The sequence below is a fragment of the Alosa alosa genome, chromosome 9 (assembly GCF_017589495.1).
Source record: "Alosa alosa isolate M-15738 ecotype Scorff River chromosome 9, AALO_Geno_1.1, whole genome shotgun sequence".
In the NCBI taxonomy this organism is placed as follows: domain Eukaryota; kingdom Metazoa; phylum Chordata; class Actinopteri; order Clupeiformes; family Clupeidae; genus Alosa; species Alosa alosa.
In genome coordinates, this window is record NC_063197.1 from 16,972,543 (window position 1) to 16,997,784 (window position 25,242).

The 25,242-nt window shown below is 43.2% G+C and overlaps 1 protein-coding gene across 4 annotated transcripts in view; it reads left to right on the forward strand.

Moving 5' to 3' along the window:
* Nucleotides 1-22,776, forward strand: part of kcnn1b (potassium intermediate/small conductance calcium-activated channel, subfamily N, member 1b) — a 42,565-nt gene extending 19,789 nt beyond the window's left edge. The window contains exons 3-11 of one of the 4 annotated variants that reach the window (XM_048252642.1): nucleotides 352-447; nucleotides 1,940-2,358; nucleotides 5,110-5,118; nucleotides 14,101-14,242; nucleotides 15,534-15,644; nucleotides 16,155-16,282; nucleotides 17,177-17,185; nucleotides 20,238-20,307; nucleotides 20,732-22,776. In XM_048252642.1, the coding sequence (XP_048108599.1) occupies nucleotides 352-447; nucleotides 1,940-2,358; nucleotides 5,110-5,118; nucleotides 14,101-14,242; nucleotides 15,534-15,644; nucleotides 16,155-16,282; nucleotides 17,177-17,185; nucleotides 20,238-20,307; nucleotides 20,732-21,043 (1,296 nt within the window). In that variant the 3' untranslated portion in view covers nucleotides 21,044-22,776. The remainder of the gene's footprint in view (nucleotides 1-351; nucleotides 448-1,939; nucleotides 2,359-5,109; nucleotides 5,119-14,100; nucleotides 14,243-15,533; nucleotides 15,645-16,154; nucleotides 16,283-17,176; nucleotides 17,186-20,237; nucleotides 20,308-20,731) is intronic. The other 3 variants (XM_048252644.1, XM_048252643.1, XM_048252645.1) reach the window with 3 other exon arrangements.
* Nucleotides 22,777-25,242: the final 2,466 nt, after the last annotated feature.

Below are 25,242 nucleotides of genomic sequence, written 5' to 3' on the forward strand. Positions count from 1 at the left end.
AGAGAGAGAGAGAGAGAGATGGGGAGGAAGGGACACATGAGCAGTGAGACAGAAAGAGCCTGATGGGAGAACCTGTCAGTGTGCTTGGGAGGAGGAGGAAGAGGAGCAGCCCAGCCATCGTGCACAGAAATCGGATAACACACTGTTCTGGGCTGCCCCCAAATCATCAATACCTACTTAATTACTAAATATAGATAATGCTGTTATGGCCACTTAGCTGGGTCTGCCTCTGCCTCTCTGCTCCCTGTTAGCGAGTGTCTCTATTTCCATTTTCCATCAGTGTAAAGAGATTTGTAACAGGCAAATGTACGTCCTCTTACCCAACCCGCTTCTCTGTCTGTCTGTCTGCAGGAATCTTCATATTCATTTGCACTGAAATGCCTTATCAGCCTCTCCACTGTTATACTGCTGGGTCTCATCATTATGTACCATGCCAGGGAAATACAGGTAAGACTGACACACCTATTGCCTGGTCTCAATGGTATATTATACACATGAGAAATTAGTCTGCTAGTCTACAATATCAAAAATCAAAGCTACACATATTCAGGTTGACTTCTGGCATGTGTAACTTGGAGGGGTTCTTTTGTTTCTATTATGTGGTAATCCAGCTGTAAAGGGCCTTGAGGCCATTTTTCTCAAGTGCTAGTTTAGTCAAAGTGATCTGTGATGTTCAAGTAGCGAGTTTAGATGTCCTTCAAAATAATATGTCAAACCCTGAAGCTGTTGTGAATTCTAATAATTATTTGAAGTAAATGACACTCACAGGCAGGGAAACCTTACTGACCTCAGGGTGCAGCACAGTATGTGTGTGCATTTGCACAGGCAGACTGTGATTAATGCTCACATTACACCCAGAGCTGATGGCCAATAAGAGATGTAATCTAATAAAGACCTGTCACTTATGAGTGTAAATGAGTTAATTGGCCATTCAGTTGCCACTTATCAGAGATAGGCTGAGCAGGAGGTGGGTTTCAGACAGGCCTGGCCTTCACTGTTGGGCGTGATGAGGTGATTAATTGACATGACAGAGGAGATGTGGACGGTGCACATGAGTAAGGTATGATGGATGGTAGAACCATGATGAAATAATGATAGAAACAGGGGGAACACTTTAACTGCCTTTTCTGAGGGGAGATGTATATAGCCATGACAAATACACACACACACACACACACACACACACTATAAACAGTTTCCTGAGGAGGGTTTGTAAGGCCCAACCAAAGTTTTGAGGAATATGTAACTAGATGGTAATGCATTATGAATGGATTTTGTTGACTGTAAAACAACGTCAATGACTGACTCAACACTTTCTTGACAGATAAAAAAAGCAGGTTTCCTCACAACTGGAAGTGAAATTGTAATCATAAACCGCTTCTTCTTGACAACTTGTGAAACTGTGAAAATGCTAGGCATTCACCTTATGCCTGAAAAAAAGAAAATGTGTACTTGTTCTCCCATTTAATACTGTTTTGAATATGTTCTTTATGATGCAGAGCTGCCAGCAGTGATCTTGTTATTTTCAGACAGTATTGGAGAATTAGTGTTGTCTGAGTGTTTCTGATGAATTTTGTTTTGGGGGGGGAAGAGTAATGATCTGGTTGAAGTTGTTTTCATTTACTTTCTCAAACAAATCACAAACTCATTTATTTTTCCATAAATAATAGAAATAATAAAAGACTTTCACTAAATGTTTTCTGACATTTATTATGTTTTCTTTCTCAAAATCTCTGTATGTCATTTCTGTCTGACTTACTCTCATCCTCCCATGATCCCTTGCTCTCTATTCACTTCTCTCTTTCTATTTCTATCTCTCTCTTGGTTCATCTGTTCATCTCCTCCTCTCCTGTCCTCTATACTCTCCTTCACCATTACCTTCTTTTTCATTCTTCTCCCCGTATTCTCCCCAACCTCTTCCCCCACGTCCCTCTCTCAGCTCTTCATGGTGGACAATGGTGCGGACGACTGGCGGATCGCCATGACGCAGGAGCGCGTCTTCTTCATCGTGCTGGAGCTGCTGGTGTGCGCCATCCACCCCATCCCGGGCCAATACGTCTTCACGTGGACGGCGCGGCTGGCCTACACCTACGCGCCGTCCGTCACCATCGCCGACGTGGACATCATCCTGTCCATCCCCATGTTCCTGCGCCTCTACCTGATCGGCCGGGTCATGCTGCTGCACAGCAAGCTCTTCACGGACGCCTCGTCGCGCAGCATCGGCGCGCTCAACAAGATCAACTTCAACACGCGCTTCGTCATGAAGACGCTCATGACCATCTGCCCCGGAACTGTCCTGCTAGTCTTTAGCATTTCCTCCTGGATCATCGCCGCCTGGACGGTGCGCGTCTGCGAGAGGTAGGAACGTTCCACCTCCTGCTACTGCTAATACTGTATCTGGCCTGTTGTTTGTGTGTGTGTGTGTGTGTGTGTGTGTGTGTGTGTGTGTGTGTGTGTGTGTGTGTGTGTGTGTGTGTGTGTGTGTGTGTGATGGTGATGCATCCGTTTTTTTCCCTTGCACTGGCTCGGTACGGTTGCTCTTCTCTCCCTCCCCTGCACGCGTCCCACGCAACTCTCTCCCACTCAACTGTGCCCCAAAGACCTTGGAGCATGTGAGACTGTGAAATGCACACCCCCTCTTCACACACTCACTCACACACATGCAGTGCATAAACTCACAGACACACACACACACACACACTCACACACAAAACATGCATTTATATGCACAGTGCAGGCAAATACACACTCGTTACTCAACGTAAGATCACAATTCATTCAGACCTTTAGGGTTTTACGAGTGTGTGTATGTTTATTTTTTCTCCTCTCTGCTATCTTTTTTTCCCTCCGAGTAACACAAGGAGCTTTTGCATTATTCATAAATGTGTATGCTAATTGTTTGTTTAGGGAATGGTTTGTTTGGGCACTAAGGAGTCGCCCCCAGGATTGCCTTCTACCTTAAACCAACACTCGATCTCTCATGGGCTCCTGAGCAAGGGCTTCTTCATTAGCTGGAGATGTGAGATTGAGATGTAGTCATCCCCATAACAGCACAACCCCCAACCTCCTTTTTCCCCTGCAGTGAGAGAAATACAGTTTGTGTTCTGCTTTATTTTCTCGCTTGCTTTTGCTCTTTTTTTGTGTTGTTGTCTCCAAAAAATGGGCAAGATTTTGAGCGAACTGCGAGTGGACGTTTTCGTTCGGTGCGACTGTAACCGAGAATTGCACACTCACTGTGTGACGTCACTGAACGGAAGCGCTTTGGCAGTGAAGCTAGGGTGCAAGGGGGCAGGGCACGTTGACGGGCGAGATGGTGTTTAAAGGACTGTAACTGAGAACAGAGTGGCGACATCAACCTTGAGTGGGGAAACTGCAGGACTGGAGCAGAAACACGTCTTTGAAAAAAGACGTCTTGATAAAAGTACACGCTGCCCCTGGCTGTGTCTGAAAATGTGGCATAACTGTCCAAATGTTGATAGTGTGGCGAGATTTTTTCACCTTTTCTGGAGGCGCTGTGTGGCTTTTTCAGGCAGAGTGCAAAAACATCAAGTGACTGATTCCGAAGTCCTCATGAATGACACTTTCAGCAGATTAGAATTAGTTTAAAATAATTGAAATTTGTCTGATCACCGCATGGTTTGGATGGGTATGATATGCCAAATTGAATACTATGTGATCACATAGTGCTTCTGTCTGGGAAGGCCAGACAGATTTTCTTGGCATTGTCTGTCAGGTCAGAGCTTTTGACTGGGTGCCCAAATGTTCCATCACAATCATATGTACTCAGGATATAGTGTTAATAAACGAGGACTTTATCCCTTGGCAGAGCAAAGAGTGTCCTTTTTATTTGACAACACAAAGATTGTTCTAAATAACAAAAATCACAGTGTTTGAATGAATTATTCAACCACTGAAAATTACCATTTATGTTGGATTGAACAATTAGTCTTTTGTCAACCCAGCACAATCATAAAAACAAACGTGAAAACAACAACATAAAATGATAATATAATATAACATAATAATATAACATAATAATATAATATTATGTAATAGCATCCACTGTTGTCTGGCTGTCCCCATCCCAAATGGTTAGCACTCTCCTCTACCATCACTGTTTTCATTTGGGAATGTTCTTGTTTGTACTCTTGGCAGGACTGATTTTTTTCCTGATAGTAATAGGAACATTTTATCACCACTTCCTCCTCATTGTCTCTCACCCAATCCCTCTATGCACAGTGAACACGAAGGAATTAATGTAGCAGATCAGCTTGGCTGTTTGCCTATGCTTTGCCCCAGGCATCTTGCAGGAGTGACAAGGACTTGAAGAGTATGGACAGGGTTTTATAGCCAAAGCAATAAAACGGAAAAGTGTGACAGCTTTGAAACAATCAATTTTGTAGTTGTGACCAAATACCTTAAACAGAAACAATCACGAGAGCTATCTACTAAATGCATGTTACATTGCTCATTTGGTTTTAAACCATTAGAATTTGCCATTACTTAGTCATATTGTAGTTTTATACTGTGATGACTGGGAATTTGTATAGATATGACAAATGGAGATGGTCAAATCAGGCTTGTAATGCTAAATCCTGTCTAAATGAAATTGTGCTACTAAAGCAGCTTTTTATAGTAGCCTGCCCTTCAACAACTCTCCCCCCATAGTGAAGGTGTCCAGTTTTTACCAAAATAGAGATTTGGCAACCCTACCTCAGTGGTGACCCTGTTCTGTCATTTGACTCAGCAAGTCCCGTGTCAAAAAACAGAACAGGTCATTGGACAGAATGACACAGCTATACAGATGACAGCCGAAATTTAGGCCACTGTTTTTATTACATTAAGTGTCCTGAATGTTGATGGCCCGCCTGACTGATACAAATGAGATTCGTTGGCAAAGAAAATAAAGCAGAACAGCAAAAAAACTGAGTTTGACCTGTCTCTCCCACGCTCACCTGATTGCCCTCTGTCTAATCAGCTGTCAAGCATGTATGGATGGGTTTGTATTCCTTTCCCCTTTTAGAGACTGGTTAGTGATTTCACTTTCTCTATTGATGATTTATATTGTGCTTTTTTCTATTTCCCTCCCTCAACAACGCTGCCTTATAGGGATCTCATGTGAGTGTTTGCTTTGTAGTGGGGGACGCTATTTACTGTTGCACGCAGCAGGTTCCCTGTGAAAACAGGGGACAGGGTTGGGGCCGTAAGCCCACACAGCCATGCAGTTTCTGTTTGGTTCTCACTTTAAAAAATCAATCAGTACAGTAGCGACCGTGACCTCACTGTACTTGGCTTGACTTTCAGCAACATGGCTTCTTTCTGATTGATTGCTTGTTTGATCCAAACAGTAGGCACTAAAGGATGTGGTATGAAAAATGATGTAGAAAATGTCACTGATAGTCTTCGACAAATTGGTCATGAAATTTTTTGTAATTTTTGTTCACATTGGTTTGATTTATTGACTATGATAGAGTAATATTGCATTTGTTCAACTCCAGTTATGTCAGTTTGAAGACCTGTTGTTTCTCATGCCCTACCCTTTACTGGTGCTTTGGTACAGAGTTTGGGGATCCCAGTATGGGTGACCTGAAAACCATCCCTCCTTCCAGGATTGGGTCATGGTTTGGATTGAAAGCAACTGAAAGTTGCAAGTCATTTTAGAGAAATAAGTTAATATATCCTTTGCTTTTCTATGATAATTGATAATGATAGTACTATATCTGTATCTGATAATGATAGTACTATATCTGTATCTGATGTTAAAGGACAGCGGCACTGTTACAAGAAAGTCAGAGCCTAGATTTACAAAATGCGTTGCCCTTTGTTGCTGACAAATAATGTTTTTTGAAAAACATGTTAATAAAGGGATACCTTTAAGTAATAAAACAATAATAACTTTAATAAGTCAGCAACTCAAATAGATTCTTAGCTTCTACCATTCTTTTTGCATTTGGGGCTAATTCAACTAGCAGCTGGTGCTATTGCAGCTCAGTTGCTACCCCAGCTGGGGGCTGGAGCCATTCTTTCTTCTAACAGTGCAACGCTGAACTGTGATGGCTGACATGAGGAGGCGAAAGGCTTTTGTTGCTTGTCATTTCATCTCTGACGTAGTTAGCGGCGCTTTGGGTTCCCTCCAGTGGGTACAACGAAGCAGCATCCTGGGCATCCTTCGTGTTTACCCAGCCTGTTGTCATATTAACAGCCCCCTCTTTCTCCAAAGTGTGCGTGAGTACTAGTGGATCTGAACGCATCGAGGACCGTGCTGGGTGCATCCTTTTTACCGAACGGCGTGACTCACGGTACATAAAAACACAAGGGCTCCCCCTCTGCATGGAAGGGAGGCGGAGAGGACAGGCGAGTGATTGGAGTGGGAGTGGGCAACACTGCAGATGCTTGGCTCTCGACATGCATGGTCATGAAGGTGCTGGGAGAGATTGTCCCAGCAAATCATCTTTATGCTATTCCTGTGGATCTTAACCCGTTCTCCTTTGAAGTATGCAAAATGATCCCCCGTCAACAGGGAAAGCCATTATATGCCAGCTGAATCAATAAGCAATTAGGACATTTTGGCAGAATTTATGGAATTTAATTTGTGCAGCCCATCAGGGCTCCGTATTTAACCTGCTCCAGAACTGATTGCATATCCTTCACAGTTGCATTGTTGCACAGACACATATAATTGCAGTTTTGTTTTTCAGCAATGTTTTAAAGTACATTTACATTTATCTTTTTCCCTTTATATTTTATGGTATATTTTCTTTGGGCAAATTTCAGATTGTTTACAGAAAATGGGATCTCTGTAGAATCTTTATTATGACTGAGCAGTGGTTCACAAAAAAATATTTGTGCTTATTAGGGGGTAGGGGTGATTGTAATGCCCTGTTCTTTATGGTGTCAGTAACCTCAAAATCTGTGAAATATGGCTGAGTATGCACTTAAATCTCTTATAATCAGAATTAGCTGATCTTGCATGCAGCTAACCCAAATGTGTGGCCTTTTTTATTTATTATTAATTTAATGCTTAATAATTATGAGCCTATGTCAGCTATATCCTTCACTGATATGTGGGGTTGTGTCTGGGTTCAGGACCCTCTCTCTCAAAAGATAAACATCTCAGACCGTTGGCAGAATAGTAATGCAGGATAAGGCTCATTCCCTCCATATCCAGAGCATTACATTAGCTTCAGAACCAGAAGTCGTGTCATGTCCTCTGTCCTTCATGCCTCCTCTTATCGCTCCCTGTGAGATCTATAGACATTTAGTGGCTCACTCAGAACCCAAAAGGCCAGTGCACATAAATCATTATTTAAACATAATGACTTTGTTATTTATTTATCATGTTACAAACTCAAATTCATTCAGTTTATTAGATGAGTGGTGTGAGTGATTTTAAGATAAATAGTAAAAATGTAATAATGGTTTTAAAAAAGCCATTTGGACTCCATACTACTGCTACTCCATAAAACCAGAGCCATTCTATTTCAATTCATCTTTTGTCTTGTCTTAAAAAAAGGGAGAAAAAAAAATCTTGCGTTGTGCACTGGACGGTGGGTTGAGGAGCCCAGAGCCGCACAGTCAGCAGGTCTCCTACCCCGCTGGGAGCTGGACCTTCCCACTGAGAACACCTGCCGCAGCGGCAGCAGTTACAGTACTCTCTCTCTCTCTCTCCTCTCCCCCTTTAAATTACGGGTCGACTGGCAAGTGGAGGAGTCGTTTAATAGCACTCAAGCTAATGAGTCTCCGAATAAATTTATGAAACGGGGGAGTCGGACGCTGATTGATTGAATGTGCACAAAATGTACAGTGGTCGCTTCGCCTTGAGATGGGGGGGTAGTGGCAGGCGCATACGGAGGCTCGCTGTTGGGGAACTGGTCTGATGCTGAGCCTCTTTGGAAATCTCACAGATGCCTTATTTATCTGAGGCCCAACGTCCATATTTCCAAATATCTCTATTCATATGCTAAGTCTTTGTAAAGTCGGATAAGATCAGACTCATATTTTTGAGGCTGCGTTTTTTTCTCTCGTGATGTTACGGAAGTGAGTCATTCTCTGTGAGAGCTCCCAGTGTCAGTGCCAAGCACCACTGAGCAATGGTCTGTTCGCAGGATCGAAGTGTTGGCAAAGCCACCTTACCGAGTGACCTGTGAGCGCTGAAGGACAAAATGGAGGTGACCAAAACTACCACCTTACGCCTCATAGAATCCAGACAATAGATGGCTCTGGCTAAAAGAGCATCTCAACCATGGCTTTCCACTTTAGGCATATTAATCAGCTGTGTATCTGAGTTGACCATTCTGTACGAAGCGTCCTACAGCCGGCCGGATGAGATAGTGTTGTTTTTAATGCACGGATATTTCTCTGTGAAGCCAAAGGTCAGCCAGATGCCTGAAGAAGGTGAAACTGCTATATATAATGTTAAAGGCACAGGATGGAAAGTCAATTGACTCAAATCACTAGAACTTTGGGCTAAAGATTTTCTCCCATATTGCAAAGAAATTACAAATTTGTCAAAAGTTCAGTTTTGGGGAACTTCTTTGGGTGTTCTTCTTTGCTTTTATTTTTATTTTAAAAATATTTCTGTTATCGAGGAGGCCTAAAAGCATATTTTATGTCATTCATTTTGAAATATTAATTGATAAAGGCATCTTCAAAAATGTAGGCGCCCAGTTACAAAAATGTCTACAACATGGACAGCCAAAGCACCTATGTTATATATGGATATTTCATAACCATAAACATTTCATAACCATAAATAATGTATACGCATACCCGTGCTAGAAAGCATCAGCACAAAGGGCCCACTCCGGAGATTGTATCACTTTGTCTTTCCCTTGACCATTACCTCCCGCGCTACATTTCCATGTTTGCATGCAATATCCCATCTATTTGGCTCTGTCAGCGCTGCTTGTTTACACCGTTTGATTAACCCGACCGCGCTCGAGAACGCTCGCGAGCAGATTGCAGGGGTCAGCCCTCGCCGGGGTTGCCTACTACTCATTCCCTCACACCCTCACAGCAGCCAGCCAATCCCTCATGTCTCAGAGAAAGAGAGAGAGAGAGAGAGAGAACACACTCAGTGAGATTGGCAGATGGTAAACTGTAGAGAGGCCCAGTATAGGCCAAGTGAGGATATATGCTATATGAGCTCTGAAGGTGCACTGGAGGGTTGAGCTGAGTTGGATTTGATCATCTGTATGCGTATGTATGCATTACAGATTAAAGAAAGATGAGTCAAAGAGCACACAATTGAGAACATGAGGGTTATAACATGAGGGTTATAACAGAAACCAGCCATTTGTATGAGCCATGTTTTTTTTATATCACATCTGTACTATATCTAACAACATCTATGGAGAGATATGTTTCATCCTAAATATCAAATTACATTTTCCCTTCACAGTACCTTTCCCTAACAGTTATATTCTCACAATAACTAACAACTCTCCTAAGTCTGTTGAGTGACTGATCATTTGCAGTGAAAAGATGCTGTTGTGATCTTATGCATCATCCGTAGCTCACTGAGTGCTCAGGACCATTCAAGCAGAGAATAACAAAATGCAAAAAGTAAAGACAAATGAACCCAAATGCAAAGTGACATGTAAATAAACCCATATACTATTGTGGTTGAATATCACAAGCACTTATAAATGACCGTAAACAACTGTTTGTTTTGTTATTAATTTCATCAGCTCATAAATTTGAAAAAAAAAAAAAACATCCTGTGAGTGTTTTTTCTATACTCATCTGTGTCTGGGGGCCAAGCACCTGCTGTACACCATGCATTCAGAAAGATAGATGGCTGTTTATGAATATCCTGAAAAACAGAGGCCTGTGCCAGCTCCGTCTAACGCCATGCCAGCCGACAGTCTGTTCTGGAGCTCTCTGAGGCTGCAGGTCGGTCTTGATGGCCCTATTAGACTAAATGCCCCAAGGAGAGGTCACTCCGGTGGGCATGGATGGTGGTGTGGGCAGCCAGGCCTATCCTCCAGACAGCCTAATGCATCCTGACGTGTCCTCATCAAAAAAAAAAAAAAAAAATTGCTGACGCTTGTTTGTTGACATTACGCAGTGATCCCGTGGTGCTGTAACAGCCATCGGCATAATGACAGCTAGCATGCGGCATTTGGCATTGTTTTTGCCAGCTGCTGCATCTACATTTGTTTTCCGTTTCACACTTACATAATTCATCAAAATAGAGGAACAGTATATCATTTTCTTGTTGTAATCCTCTCTCCTCACTCCTCCTCTGAAACATGTTGTTGACCTAAAACACCTCTGGGACAAACACCTGTTAGGATATCCCTACACGGCAGCATCCCCATACTGTAACTTATTGATCACCTCCTGTTTCTGGTTTGTCTCAACCCATCAGTGACACTGACTTAGCCCGTATCATATGACTCTCGAGAAGAGTGGATGAAGGGGAAAAAAGCGAAGTGGAGTGGAGGGGCTACTTAGCCGATAAGAGTGCCACTCCCTCTGGTGCTGTAATTACCGAAGCTCAGGAGGAGCTCCCCACTGCAATCGAGACGGTTCCACTGAGCGCGCCACAAATGAACGGCGTTGATGAAAAGAGCCGATTGACTGGAACGTATGATCCACCAGATAATTAGCTCATAGCGCCTGCAGTCGCCGACGCCCAAGCGGAGCTGCTGCCAAGGGCACCGGAGCAAAAGGGGACAGGGGGCCCTGCAGATGTGCATCTGATCTCTGCTCTCAGGACCGGAGGCCAGGGGTGGGGGGAGAGGGGTCATCTGGCGGAAGGACAGTGGAGGTGGGGGTGGGGGAAGGTGGAGGATCACGTCATAGTGGATGTAGCAGCGGCATGTTGTCAATGTTGGCTGAAGGAGGAGAGGATGTTTTAGAGTGGTGCATTTGGAAGCACAGACTTGTTTGACTGTGTCGTTGAGGGATTGATTGATTGATTGATTTGGTAGACTGGTTTGACACATTCAAAAAGTACATGCATAACTGACAGGCCAAAAGCAGCAGCCTGCACATACAATTAAAAATGTAGAGGATAAAAAGGCAATACAACCCCAAGGGCTTGTCTCCATTATAGTTCTCAGTAAGTGCAGAAATGTGATTCACACTCTCATTCTTTAGTGTGTCCTCTCTCCTTGTCCCTATTTTTTTACTGTGTCTCTGCTGTTCATCCATCAGTGTGTGACAACACAAGGCCTATAATATCAACATTTTCCCAGAAATCTTACAGTTATTCAAATATGTGGCACTGTTATCGACCCTAATAATATCGGTATGGTGGATAGCAAGGCCAAGGGAAGTAAAATGTTACCTATGGCCCTTGTGCCCTTGTATTAAACCACCCAAGTACAATGCCACATGTCTTTGTTATTGCATTGTTCATTACAATGGTTCTTCATGCTACACCCTCTCACGATCATCTTCAAAGTCTGCTGGACATTAGCCTCGTGAGACCATCCTGATCTCGCGAGCTTCAGTTTTCGCATGCAGAGCAAATGCGAAGCATCCATCTGGCATCTCGAGTCAGGTTAGCTGGACATATACCTAGAGATGAAAAATAACCATACAATTAATTCATGATTAGACGGCAACGGTTCATTTTGCTTTAACATTCAAAGGAAACATGAAAGGAAAGATTATTCAAGCTAAGAAGTATTTGTGTGTCACAGGAACTTGTATCCACTGTACAGTATATAGTGGACACTGTATACATTGGAAGACCCCTCCTTGCCTCTGTTTTTCTGACCGTGTTAAGCCCATGGTGCGGTGGCAAAGAGGAGCCGTGTGGTTTACAATAGAGCCAGGCGACCCTCCCTGCTCTACACCTTCCCACTCCCCCATATGGAGTGACTCTTTGTCAGGCATGTCAGATGCAGAGGCCATTACATTAGCCGCATGCTTTGTGTTATTCTTGCTGTCTTTTTCTCTCTTTCAGTGCTTTTCTCTCGCTCTCTTTTCTGCATGTCTAATGGAGTGTGTCCTCCACAATCTCTCCTTTTTTTTCTGGATGATTTTTTTTTCTTCTTTTTTTTTCCTCGTGAAAGATAAAGGCTTTCTCCTCGGGAGTCTCCACATGATGGCTGAGGGAAAAGCATTTGACAAATGAGGACTGGCAGATTCTGCCTGCTGATTGGGGGAAAGAAAATAAACACATGGGTCTGTCTGTCTGTCTGTGTGTGTGTGTGTGTGTGTATGTGTGTGTGTGTGTGTGTGTGTGTATGTGTGTGTGTGTTTGTGTGTGTGTGTATGTGTGTGTGTGTTTGTGTGTGTGCATGTGTGCGTGTGTGCGTGTCGCATTCACACATTCTCACATGAATAATAGGTAGTATACTTTGTATTAACTGTCCTGGGAAGGAAGACAAGTCTTAGCCCAGGGGTAAAAAAGAAACACAGAATTAGATTTATTCATTCTCTCAGTCTCTCCTGTTTTCCTTTTCTACCCTTGTTTCCTATCCATCCATCTCTCTGTCCCTCACCCTGTTTTAATTTCTCACTCCCCCATTCTCTTCATCCTTATTCCTGTCTCTATCTCTCTCTCGTTTGAAATTGCCAGAGAGAAGGCACCTTGATTTAAGCCTGGGCCCTCTGCCGGCTGGTCTTCCACGTCACGAGTGAAATGAATATTGATGTGCGCAGCAACATTCAATTTTTATTGATGTTGCACTTCTGCGCCTCTTCCAGATTGCCCTTGAAGTGCAATTGGACATCACATATGATCCGCAAAGCGCTGAGGATCCACACCACAGCAGATCTCTCGGCAATCTGAGGATTGTCGTCACGTGATAGCGTCATGCAATATGTGTTTACAGACGACCGGAGGGTGGGGGTGGTGGGCTTGAGTGGGAGGTATCAACGTACCCAAAACGTGGCTTGTAGTGCTGAGGGAGAACACTGACAGAATGATGCAGAGATGAATGCTTACGTCCTGTCTTGGGTTTCACAGACGTTGAGCATATGGCCATATTTAAAGGCAGAGACAATCAGACAGCCCTCTCTCATTAATTAAGAACTCATAATCCAGCACATTATTGAATTCTCGTCTATGGAGCTTCCTTCTCTGGCCTAACTTTTTGCGAGAACTTATAAGCGATACATAATTCATTCATTTAGGAATATTACAAATTGATTTCCTTCAATTAAGTACATTGATGCATGGTTTAATGGTAACTACTGTAATTAAGCCCCTAAAACAGTGCATCCCTGTTGAGTGAGTATGCGCGTATGACTGGTGTATGGACATTAGTACACTCAGCATGGGCTAGAATCTTCCCATGAGGACAACAAGTAGACATAGGGCTGCTGGAATCTGAGATAACTCCTTATGTAAATGCACTACTTAATTTAATGAACATAATTTAATGCAGTCTATTGACTCTGGCACATTCCCAATGAGTGTACTCAAGATGTTGTTCAGTTTTTAATTTGGCAATGAAAAATTATAAGTCATAAAGAGTAGACAGCCTCTGAGAAATCAGAAATGGTTGAAATCACAAAATCAGCTTTTTTACAGAGAATTATGTGAATGCCAAATCTTGATTTCTGAAACATTTCTGCCTAAATTTGTCTATAATACTGTAGGTGGGAAACTGATGACTAATTCCAGATCTTTTTTACAGTTGTTAATACATACATGGTACTGCATCGTTGCTACTATCACATGATCTTTACTTTAGCCTTAAACACTGTCTTCTGTCCTTCATATTTCCTTTCTCTCTTTTAGGCTTTCTCCTTCCCTGCCGTACTCTCTCTCTCTCTCTCTCTCTCACATCCACTCTCTCTCACTCTCAGCTTTCCTGCTCAAGCTCTCTGTAATGTAATTTTCACTAATGGGATTTTACCTTCACTAGCCCAGAAAGTACAGTAATGATTTCTCGTTTTCATGTCTCTGGAACGACTGCTTGTTTATGGACCTTTCCCATAAGCAACCAGCAGTTCAGAGCACTCTTGCCTTTAAATGCTGCTCTCTCAAATCATAGTGTTTGCTCTCATTTCACTGTTACTGTAGTCATGTTTACTTCTTTTGAGCACTGTATTGCAGTAGGGATGCTTTCTTGAAACATCCTCACCTCACTTTTACTGAGTATCTCTCCTCTCTTCTCTCCATTACTTCTCTAGGTATCATGACCGACAGGAAGTCACCAGTAACTTCCTGGGAGCAATGTGGTTGATTTCTATAACCTTCCTGTCCATCGGCTATGGGGACATGGTGCCTAACACGTACTGTGGGAAGGGCGTCTGTCTCCTGACAGGAATCATGGTGCGTCTCCCCCATCCGCCCTTTCTTTTGTCCACCCGACACAACCCGGGCTCTTAATCAGCGCGCGGGCCCTTAAGCACACCACATAAACGGCCCTCATTGTCATGTGCCGCGGCACAATGTGCCAGCAAAGCGTGATGGAGATCAATTTCATAGTTGAACTCCGGTAACATTCGGTTTTGTCACACACGACACTCACATGCGTGCCACGCAGGCGGCTACAGTAGACACACACAGAGACAAACACCCACACACACACACACACACACACACATACTGTACACACACACACACACACACACACACACACACACACACACACACACACAGACACATGCACAAAACACAGACACGCACACACAAACCCACACACACACACTTACAATCAAGATATTTTCTATCACCGTTTGCCTTTAGATCAGTTTACAAGGCTAATCCTTTGTGCGACAAACACACAACAGAAGCTGAATTGCTGAATAACGGAATAAATAATTTAGGGATTGTGCCCAGATGGCAAACCAGGTGAGTCAATTAGGACCAGTCAGACACGGGTGGTGGATTGTGACCATTTTTAACCTATTGGTGATGGCCATGAGTTGTTTGATCTCAAATAACAAGAATTAATACTGCCCACTACTTTACTGACTGCAAAATCTAGTGCTGTTTTGAAATCTGAAACCCAACTACTAATTAATTAAAATTTGACAGTTTCAGTTTACAAGTTACAAAAGTTCCACTATTATTGTTCATGGAAGGCTCCAGTGGCGTGACCAAAATGTAGCATTGTCAGAGAAGCTGTTTAAAATGGACAGCTGGTCCAATAGTTGGCTCACTGGACCTCACGCAAAAGCAATTTATTCAGACTTTCTCCTTGTGATGATGTCTACATACAGTATCTGTTTACTGTTGAATGAAGGACTTTGGTCAGTGATTGGAATGCTTTTATACAAATTAGTCTTCATGGCAAACAGGGTGGGAGACCTATCGTTACACAAAGTTTAACTTATTATTAGGCACTTTTTATGCTTGCACACAATCCTACTTGATATGCATTGATTTAATTACGCAAACCACATACTTATGTATGTGGTTTGCATAATTTTCCGCTTGTCTTAAAAGAATAAAATAAAAAAAAGATATGATAACAAACAAAACAGATTTTAAAATATCAGAATGTTTCAGTGTCAGGCCCATTGTGCTCCAGCATCCATTACGACTGGAGACAGAAATGAGCAGTGATGCCAAGTGGCCGTTTTGACTAAAGCTGCTGTGTCATCTGTTTCCCCCGCAGGGGGCTGGCTGCACAGCGCTGGTGGTTGCTGTGGTGGCCAGGAAGCTGGAGCTGACCAAGGCGGAGAAACATGTCCACAACTTTATGATGGACACTCAGCTCTGCAAAAGAGTGAGTCCTGTCAGCTTGGGGAGGCCTGCTGAAGTGCTAAAGTGTGTTCTTCTTATGCTGTGCCCACAGGAGACTACTTATCTGTCTTTCATGTCCTGTACATAACTTTTTGGTTCTTTTGAACCAAGATATTAAAGGCATTAATGTCAATCAGTTTCCAGCTTGGTCTTCAATTGATTGTTTATAGACATGAAGTCACTTACATTTTTATAATAGTGTGTTTATTTGGTATATTCCAGATGATTTACTGTTAGTTCTTAATAAATGATGACGTTGTAATACATGTAGTAATAACATTATTGTTATAACATAATTACTAACTTAAACATTATTATTGCATAGTATATGTTTCATGGCATATTTACTTTTTTTAACCCTAGTTTTGTATTTAAACATTAATGACGTAACGTTAATAAAACACACACTTTGTGGACTGGCTCATCCCGTCATCAACACAGTGCTTTTTCACAGGTGTTATTACTGATGCACCTGTGCTTACCTGTGTTGCAGGTCAAAAACACGGCTGCTAACGTACTCAGGGAAACATGGCTCATCTACAAACACACCAAGCTGGTGAGAAAGATCGACCACGCCAAGGTCCGCAAACACCAACGCAAGTTCCTGCAGGCTATTCACCAGTGAGTGCAAGCGGGATCCCCGTCTTTTTTTCTTTTTCTCCTCAAGTGCTGTATTTGTCTTTTTAAAAAAAAAAAAAAAAAAAATTGCGACAGCCACTTTAAAACGAGAAATAGCTTTGTCCGTAAATGAAGCATCAAATATGAAGTGCAACACTGTCAGTGGTTTTCTTTTTTTTTCGGGAGTGATTTTACAGAGCGAGTGAGTGAGCGAGCCGCTCTACAGGTAATGGTGCAGGTGCGCAGTCTTAGGTGGCGCAGAGCTGAGTCAGTGGAGCAGCAGCACTTAACCAGCGGCTCACAACTCCCGAGTGAGCTCCTAACAGTCCCGAACATGGCTTTCCTTTCACTAGCTTATAGACCTTTTTTTTAAATCCCCCACACACACACAGAATAGAAAAGGGAAAGTGAGAGGAGCTGCACTCCTTGTTCTGAGTTGGGGCGGTTGGGAGAAATGTCTCCAGTGTGTGTTTTCCCTGCCAAGCCTGTCTGAAGTCAGACAGTTACAAGAAAGCGGCTACTAGGCAGGTTGTTTTTATTTCTAAGGGGGCGGTATTGTTGAATAGAGCCAAACTCTATCTTTCACTCTCTTCCTGGTCCTCTATTTGAAACTTGAATAAACTCCCTGCTGCAGCAGTCTACATACAGTAGAAAAATAAAGACAAAAAAGGAAGTGATATGAAACAGTATTTTTCTCATAACGATCAAATAACGACCAAGCAACGCAGTCTGTAGGAGCTCTTTGAATCTAAATTTAGTCTGTCCACAAAGCTTGTGGATAGAACGTTGTTTTCTCCTGTCTTTGCTTTGAAAAGTGTTACTCTGTGTACATCTGAGGGTTTTTTCCTAAAACCTCTGTTCTGTATTCTGTCTTTGTTTTGCCCAATCAACGTACAGAGCTCAGAAGTAAGTTGTGTCTTTCCTGTCCTTTATACTGTCAGTGCCTCACTCTCTCCTCTTCACCCCTTTTGTTTCTGGGTCGCTGTGAACAGCAGACATGATTGACATAATTTGTTTACGTGCATGAAGTTTGAAGCTGGATGCTGGATGACCATCCCTTTTTCTTTTCTTTTTTCGGTTTGCCCTCACGAGAGAAGTCCACCTGTTTTTGAGTTAATGAATGCATTGCCCACCCCCCCACCCCCACACACACACACACAAACACACACACACACACACACACACACACACACACATGCACATTCAGAGCCTCAATACAAAGTTGAAACCAAGAAAAAACAGAAAAAGTAGGAAACAGCATCTTGCCAAGCTTCAAATGCACCAGCTTTCTCCCGCAGAATCCGATCATGCAACCCAAACCTGTCCAGACCTCCATAACGGCTTGCACTGACCGCCTTCATCCCCTGACCCTGTCTCACCTCCACCTGTGCCTTTCTCTTAAATACCTATCCCCACAGTCATACCTTATCACAATTACAATCCCACAAATTGGTTTTGGCCAACGCAGCAAGGACATTCAATCACCCTGATGGTGGATTTCACTTGAATGATGGATAATATTTCTCCTTCCCTCCTTGCCCCCTCTGCTTGGTCCTCCCTTTAGGAAAGAGAATCGTTCCCTCCCCCCCTTTTTTATTTTGGCTGTGGGAATGAGATGTTCTGCTGAGCACATCAATTTGTATATAATGCATTTGGACTTGGGTTTTATAGGGCCCCATAAAAACTGGCCAGGCCTTAATGCATACAATCATAAATTTCGACAAACAGCCCACACCTGAAAGTTTTCCATAAAGCCTGACTTTCCTGCGCGGTCCTCAAACAGGGACGGACACGGTGTTCCGCTGGAACGGTCACTCTCCTTGTCAGCTGCAGGACACCCTTATGGAGCTCTGGCCTGCCAAGGGACCAACACTGACCAATTTTGGACGTCTCAAAATTGGGAGCCCATTGTTATGAAGCACGCTCACATTTATGTGCATATTTATTTTGTGTGTTTGTTTTCCTGAAAAATAAAAATGAAATCACAACTAGTACACTGCTACATGCTTTGGGGTGTTTACGAGAACGTGGCTGTCATTGGCATTGTGCACAGGAGCATGAAGAGATGGTGGTTAGGACGAGGCATGAAGAACAGTGGGAGGAAGAGTGGAGGGGGGGTAAGAGGTTGATTGATGTGTGTCTGGCTGTACTCTGGAAAGCGTTTTTATTTTTGTTTGCAAAGTGACCTTTTGCCACGTTTAAGGTTCGTGGAGCTTGAAATGGGGGTGGACGGGGAATGGAGCAGGGAGTCACGGGTCGCTCACACATGGCTGCCTGATAAACACACAGTTAAAAGAGACTGCTTGCTAATTGCCCTGAAATGAGCTGACACTCTAGTGGATTTCACTGCCTTCTTTCATATGAGGGGTCCCACTGGGAGGTTGCCCTTTAAGATCAAGCCCATGACAGTCTGTAGTGATAGATTCTTGTGCCCTTCATGTACTGTATGTTTGTTTCCACCACATTTGACTGATGTAGACGACCATTTGACATGCATGTAAGGGCAATACAGTGTGACACAAACACTGATTACATGTATATTCTAGTAAAAAAAAATATTTCCATGTTACATTAAATAAGCTGAGATGTGCATATGGAGTGTGTAGAGTTATTCAGTGAAAATGGTAACCACATCTGCCTAATGCATTCTCACACAACCTCTCCCCTGCTTAGTCCTATACAAACACAACCTTCCCTTTCCGGGTTTTGTCTTGGAAGGTGTGGTGGCCAACACGTTTCCCTCTCACTCAGAGCTCATTGCCGCACCATTGTTGTTGCACCATAAGCAACAAAACATTAGTTAGTTAGTAAGACGGTGTCCAGCTTTCTGTCCATAGCGTTTACCTGCCATCACTTGTGGACGCAGCAGCACCCAATGGTTTCCTCCCCCTGGACGCTTGTAATCTCCTCATCTGTTTGTGCAGGGAGCAGGCGAGAGTGACTCACCCACCTCGCTGCCCCATTGTGTGCACAGCACCATGTTATTATGCCGGTAAAGTTCCAACATCTGTGCTGATTAAAGCAAAACAAAACCCATTTAGTTCCTTAACCTTTCTCGCAGATTGCCTCTGATTGTTCTCAAAGGTGCTTTCATTCACAATCCATGCCGCCTAAGCTTTGAACAATTGCAGCATGGAAAGAACTTGTTTTTATTAACTTTACTTGACTCAAAGGCTACCTCCCCTACATGAGTCCCGGGTCTGCTAGTCAGATAAAGAGTGGTATAGTGTGGCCTTTTTTCTAATTGTTTCATCGAATCTCATGAAAATTCCAAGTTATTCTATTGTCAGAATGACCTTTCAAGTGACATTTGTGTTGGGCCCATTTTAAGCTTTCTAGCTGTGTCCAGTTTTATGAATTCTTGACCAAATTGCCCCAGCAATTTACACATTTAATTATTTTTCGTGCTCTTTGATATTCATAACTCTGATCCCATCCCTATCTGCGGTGCCTACTGATGTACCCCTCCTGCAACCTTGAGTCGCTGTCATGGCATACACAACCTGATCTGAAGATAATGTGGTTTCTGGAGTCCTCTGAGACGTTACTTGTTTGCACTTATGAAAGGGAGAATGCGGCACCTATTGTGATGGTGGGAGAGGGGAGGAATTAGATAAAAAAGAGCGAGTCATTTATCAGCGAATCATTATATTGAGAACGTTCTCACAAATTGAGACACGTTTCCTGTTTCCCATGCCCCCTGTGGCTGAATAAGTTTGCATGTTTGCGTTTGCACTTATATTTATGTGTATATTATTATTTATTTATTTAGTTTAGTTTTATTTAATTTCCTTCAGAGTCTGGACATGGGAGGACATGTGCATGTCGAGTTCTCTTGAACACACCCTACCTCTCTTTCTTTCCTCCCTCTCCATCTTCAGTCTCTGGTGAATCAGCCGCCCCACCACCCTCCCCATCATGTTGTGTGCTAACGCACCACTCCACCTCTCCCCCACAGACTCCGCAGTGTGAAGATGGAGCAGAGGAAGCTGAACGACCAGGCGAACACGCTGGTCGACCTGGCCAAGGTAAGAATGAAGAATGGCCCCACAATCTCCCTTCATGTTTGTGCATCTGCCAGGTTTATACGTCATTCAGATCCTCAGTGCTCGTAAATCAAGTGAGATAATGAATTATTGACTGCTCTGCTTGGTAGTGCTACTGGTCTGTTTACTTAACTGTGTGGTTACTCCTCAGATATCAATGTGGAAAGTTTTCTATGTTTTCCTTTTCCTATTTCCCTCCTCTATCGCTCTATCCTGCTATTACTTTTGCTCTCATTTTCATAACCTGTTACATATATTTCTTTCCATCCTGTTTCTTTTTTTTTGCTTTTTCTCCCACAACTTCTTTTATTGCCAATCCTGTCCTCCCTCATATTTGTTATCTTTCCACTCTCTTTCTGCATTTTTTCTTTTCATTTTCTTTCTCAACCTTTCAACCACGCCCCAGACCCAGAATGTGATGTACGACCTGGTGTCGGAGCTACAGGAGCGTAGCGAGGAGCTGGACAAGCGCATCGGCACGCTGGAGGAGAAGCTGGACGCCATCGGCGGCAGCTTGCAGGCCCTGCCCGGCCTGCTGTCTCAGACCATCCTGCAGCAGCAGCGCGACTTCCTACAGGGCCTGCTGGCGCAGCGCGCCACCCAGGAGCAGAGGCCGGGGTCGCAGGGGTCGCAGGGGTCGCAGCGCTCCTGGACGCCCACACGACAACGCAGACGCTCGCCCTCCACCGCCCCACACACTTCCTCTGACAGCGGATAGCACCCACCACCCCCCACAAAACCCCACCCTCAACCCATAACTGACTTCTACCCACACCCTACACCCCCCGCCCCCCACTGCACACTGACCACCTCTGCCACACCTGAAACTAACAACACTGCTTCAAAAACGACTTAGTGAAACAAACAAATAAAACATATTGAACAAACTTTCAGTAGAACAAAGACAAATTTGGAACAGTGATGAATGACCACCTAAAGAAAAACACAATCACCAACAACAGATATGGAAAAAAGAGATAACAATTAAACACAGAAAATGTATTTTAAATAAAATGATGGTAGAGATATGGTTTATGTTTAGCCATTGTATGGCTGTTAAAGTTAGCTTTTTTGTAAAGCCCTTGTATAGTTAACTTGACTTAGCCTAGGGTGTTGGGGTGATGCTGGCTGTCTCAGTGGAATGTTCTGGAACGGGAACAGAAGGAGCCAGGGCTCAGCAATGCAGACTCTGATTGGATGGGCAGAGGACAGGAAGTCGACTGTGGTTTGGAGAGAGGAAATGGACTGTTAGAAGCGTCCAGCATGTTAGTCAAGGTGCCAGCCGAGATGGCCCTTGGAAGCTCTGGGTTCAGGTCAACACTCGAAGGCAATAAGCAGAGAAGGGAGGCAGGGAGAGTATTTTGTCACACCTAAGTGGCACTGACTGAATGGGGAAACTACAGAGAAATAATAGATATTAATATATATCTTTATAGGAATTTTAGGATGTGGTGGTTCATTGGAGCAGGATTCCAATTTTGGCATGTGGATGGATCTGGAATATTATAAACACTTATGTCACTTATTACTTCCATACAAAACAACAATAACATAAATGGACTGTTCACTATGCTTATATAATGCATGTACATATTGTTGTGTTTTTTCCCTTGCACTTAACAAGCCCTCCCAACCTTTATTTTCACTGAACTGCCAAAATTCTAGCTCAACATCTAACATTTTATACATGCAGATAACTATTTAAGATATTCCTTTTTAAACCCTCTTAAAAACCAAGGGCAAATGGAAAGGACTTCCATTTGTTTTTAAGAACCACAATCAATATAATACATTTACATAATACATTATATTATTTTTTTAAAAGAACAACAGCATATGAATTCCACTCATAGTATATCAGAGCTTCCAAGGGCCCTCAAAGCATGGAGATCCAGAGCCAGAGTTCTACTGGACGTCCTATTGGTCGAGGATGACCTCTGACGGTTCTCCTGACAAGACTGGGAACTTAACCCCGCCCCTTGCATGTTTCAATGCAAATGGTGATGGAGCAACTCTTTGGGATGGCTTTATGTTCATTTTTCTTTTCTCTCCTTTTGTTTTTTACAGAGATTCTTTTTTTATTATTTACTTAGAATTTTTATAGAGGTAGTAGATTAGCTAATAAAATGTTATTAAAAGAGTGGCAGCAAAAAGAGATCAAAACAAGCATTCCTGGTTCTATGACTAAAATTCACGGAGTAAACAAAAAAATTATGCATACATACAAACACCAAAAGTAGACAAATTTAACAATGTGTTGCACATTTGGTTACAACCACAAAGTTCCCAGAATTGGTCTCCAGTTCAACATCTAGGGTGACACTATTGGACATGTGATGTTTTTTACGGGTTCTAAAACAGCAAACTGCCTTTATTGTGTGTCTTTGGCCTTGTTGACAAAGCTGTAGCACCTTTACATAATGCTGGCCTCCAATGTAAGAATAAATCCTTAAAGCAAAAAATGTACTGCCTCTTGCTTGATAAAGATGCTCTTTTGTGGTTTAAAGAAATGACAGCACCCACATATTTGCAAAGACAAAAGTTGTTTAAAGCTCATTCTTATTCAGTATCATGTCTGTGATTTAAAAGTATATGTTAAGATGTTTCCTTCGGGGCACAAAGGGTGATGGGCCAATTAGCAATGAAAGGGGATAATACTATCAAGATTGAAATAGAAAGTGAATGTGGTAAACGGTAGTAGCAACACCTGCAAACTGGAGGGTTTCCCAGCCTTTGTAGCCCACTCTAAGTGCTGCATCTCTAAGTGGCAAGCCAGGCTTGGTGGACAAAGCGGGATCCTTTACAAACAAACCTGATTTGTTCTGTTACACCCGTTACGATGCTAGAGTTGGAAACATTTCCCAATTATGAGAGGCCAGACTTTACCAGAAGTAGAAGACCAGAAGTAGTGAGTCTGGCTTTATCAGGCTAGGGTTTCATACCGTTCAAAACATTCAGAATGAAACATCCCGGTTTGTGTTTTAAGTGTAGGCCTATTTAAATGGGTCTAAAACTCATCCAAACATCCAAAACACATAAGGATAAAACTCATCCAAACATCCAAAACACATCCAAAACGCATGTCAGTGACACAAGACTACTAGCTGCCTTTCATGGTAAAGAGACAATTAGGACATTTTGTGTTTGAGTGAACTACCCCTTCCAAGTCATAAAGGCCATTTGGATCAAGCTAAGGAACTAAATACATTAAGATATGGTAGGCTTTCAACAGTAATTGTATCAATTGTCTCCTCTGTTATACAAACGTTCAGTGTTGCACAGTTTACAGTTTTGGGTCTCCACAGTTTCCAGAATCTACATTTTGGATGGTATAGCATACCCAAAAGTAACGCCATTGGGTCAGATTTCAGTTAATCATGTCATGTGTCCATTTCCCACCACCCCCCTTCTGTGATATCCAAATAACTTCTTCTGCTCACTGATTTCTACCCAGATTTAACTGAATTCATTCAATTATGTCTATGTTCATGTCTTTCAAGCTCCCCTACTTCAGCAGAAGACATCCCCTCACTCCACCCATCCCTATCCCCAGTGACAGGCTAATGTCCTTGCAAATCCATCTTACAACATAAGGGGAAATTGTCAAAGTACACCAAAACCAAAATATTGTAACATGGTACATTACTTTAAAACCATAAATATTTTATTCCTGTATTAGTTTCAGTTCTGGACCTAAATTTTATGGTTTTTATTTTCACAATGTTCTGGGTCTACTGGAAACACCACAGTATCTTCCCTGCTGGTCTGTGAATTATGGTAGATTTACTGTTAATCCCGACGCAGCTCTTTAGTTAGCTGTGGGCCGGCCGCCAACCACTCTGCAATCATTAAATTATAATCTGGGGTCATTCTGGAGCAGACCAAAACTTCAAAGGCAGCATTTTAGCCAGTGCTCTCACTTAGCTGCACTCCTGAGCTAAGCTCCTTTCGCTCGGCTCAGGTTCTTGAGCGTGGGAATGTGCGCCTCTGGGAGAAGTCATTCAGGTCTGAATTTCCATTAGGTCGCCATGCCACTAAAGCCCACATAACCACCGCTGGGGCCTGTGGATCTGAAAGCACATGACATGGAAGGTGACGTGCTATTCTCACGTGGGTCTTTGAATTAATTAGGCCTCTCTCCCTCGCTAGTGCCACCATTTCTTTAGTCACTTCTCTGGTTTTATGTAGATCCTCTCAACGAAACTGTTTTGACAAGAGCTGATATTATCACATCTCTGTCCTACACACTCAACTTAGGTGTGGAGGAGAGTGGATGGACAGATGGGAAAAACAAGTGTTTTTGAGAAACAGCGGTGGAGGTTTCCGGCAGTGGGTGCATGCAGTCGTCCACCCACCGGTGCCGGCGATTTGACTGCGGAGGCGCAGCCCTGCGTTACCACTCCAATGATGGTCCTGAGCTGCCAGAGTGCTGCTAAAGAGCAGCTCCGCTCTGGAGAGGGGGGGCTGGAGAGTTGGGAGGGTGGGCTATGAGCAGATGGCCTCCACCAACCAACCCTCGGGTCCAAGGCAATTTCCCTATCCACCTCCCCCCATGCCCATCTACATCTCCATCCTCTCCACCCGTTATCCGCAGCCCCCATCCTCTGGCATGGGTTTGCGGTCTTGGGATGCATTCCATGCTGGAGGCAAAATACTTTTTATAGTCGTAGCTCTCTCTCTCTCTCTCTCTCTCGTTCTCTTTCCGTGGCACACCGCATGTGAATGCGTCGAGGCCAAGCCAGCTTTGTGAGACAGCTCCCTGGAACCGTCACTGGAGAAAGGAGGGAAGAGAAGAGGCAGATGAAGAAGGAGAGAGGAAAGGGAGAGGAAGTGAAATATCCTGTGTCCCACGCACGTGCTGCTCTAGATTTGAATGAGACCATCATAATAAATCAGATGCTCGGGGGCAACAAGGGA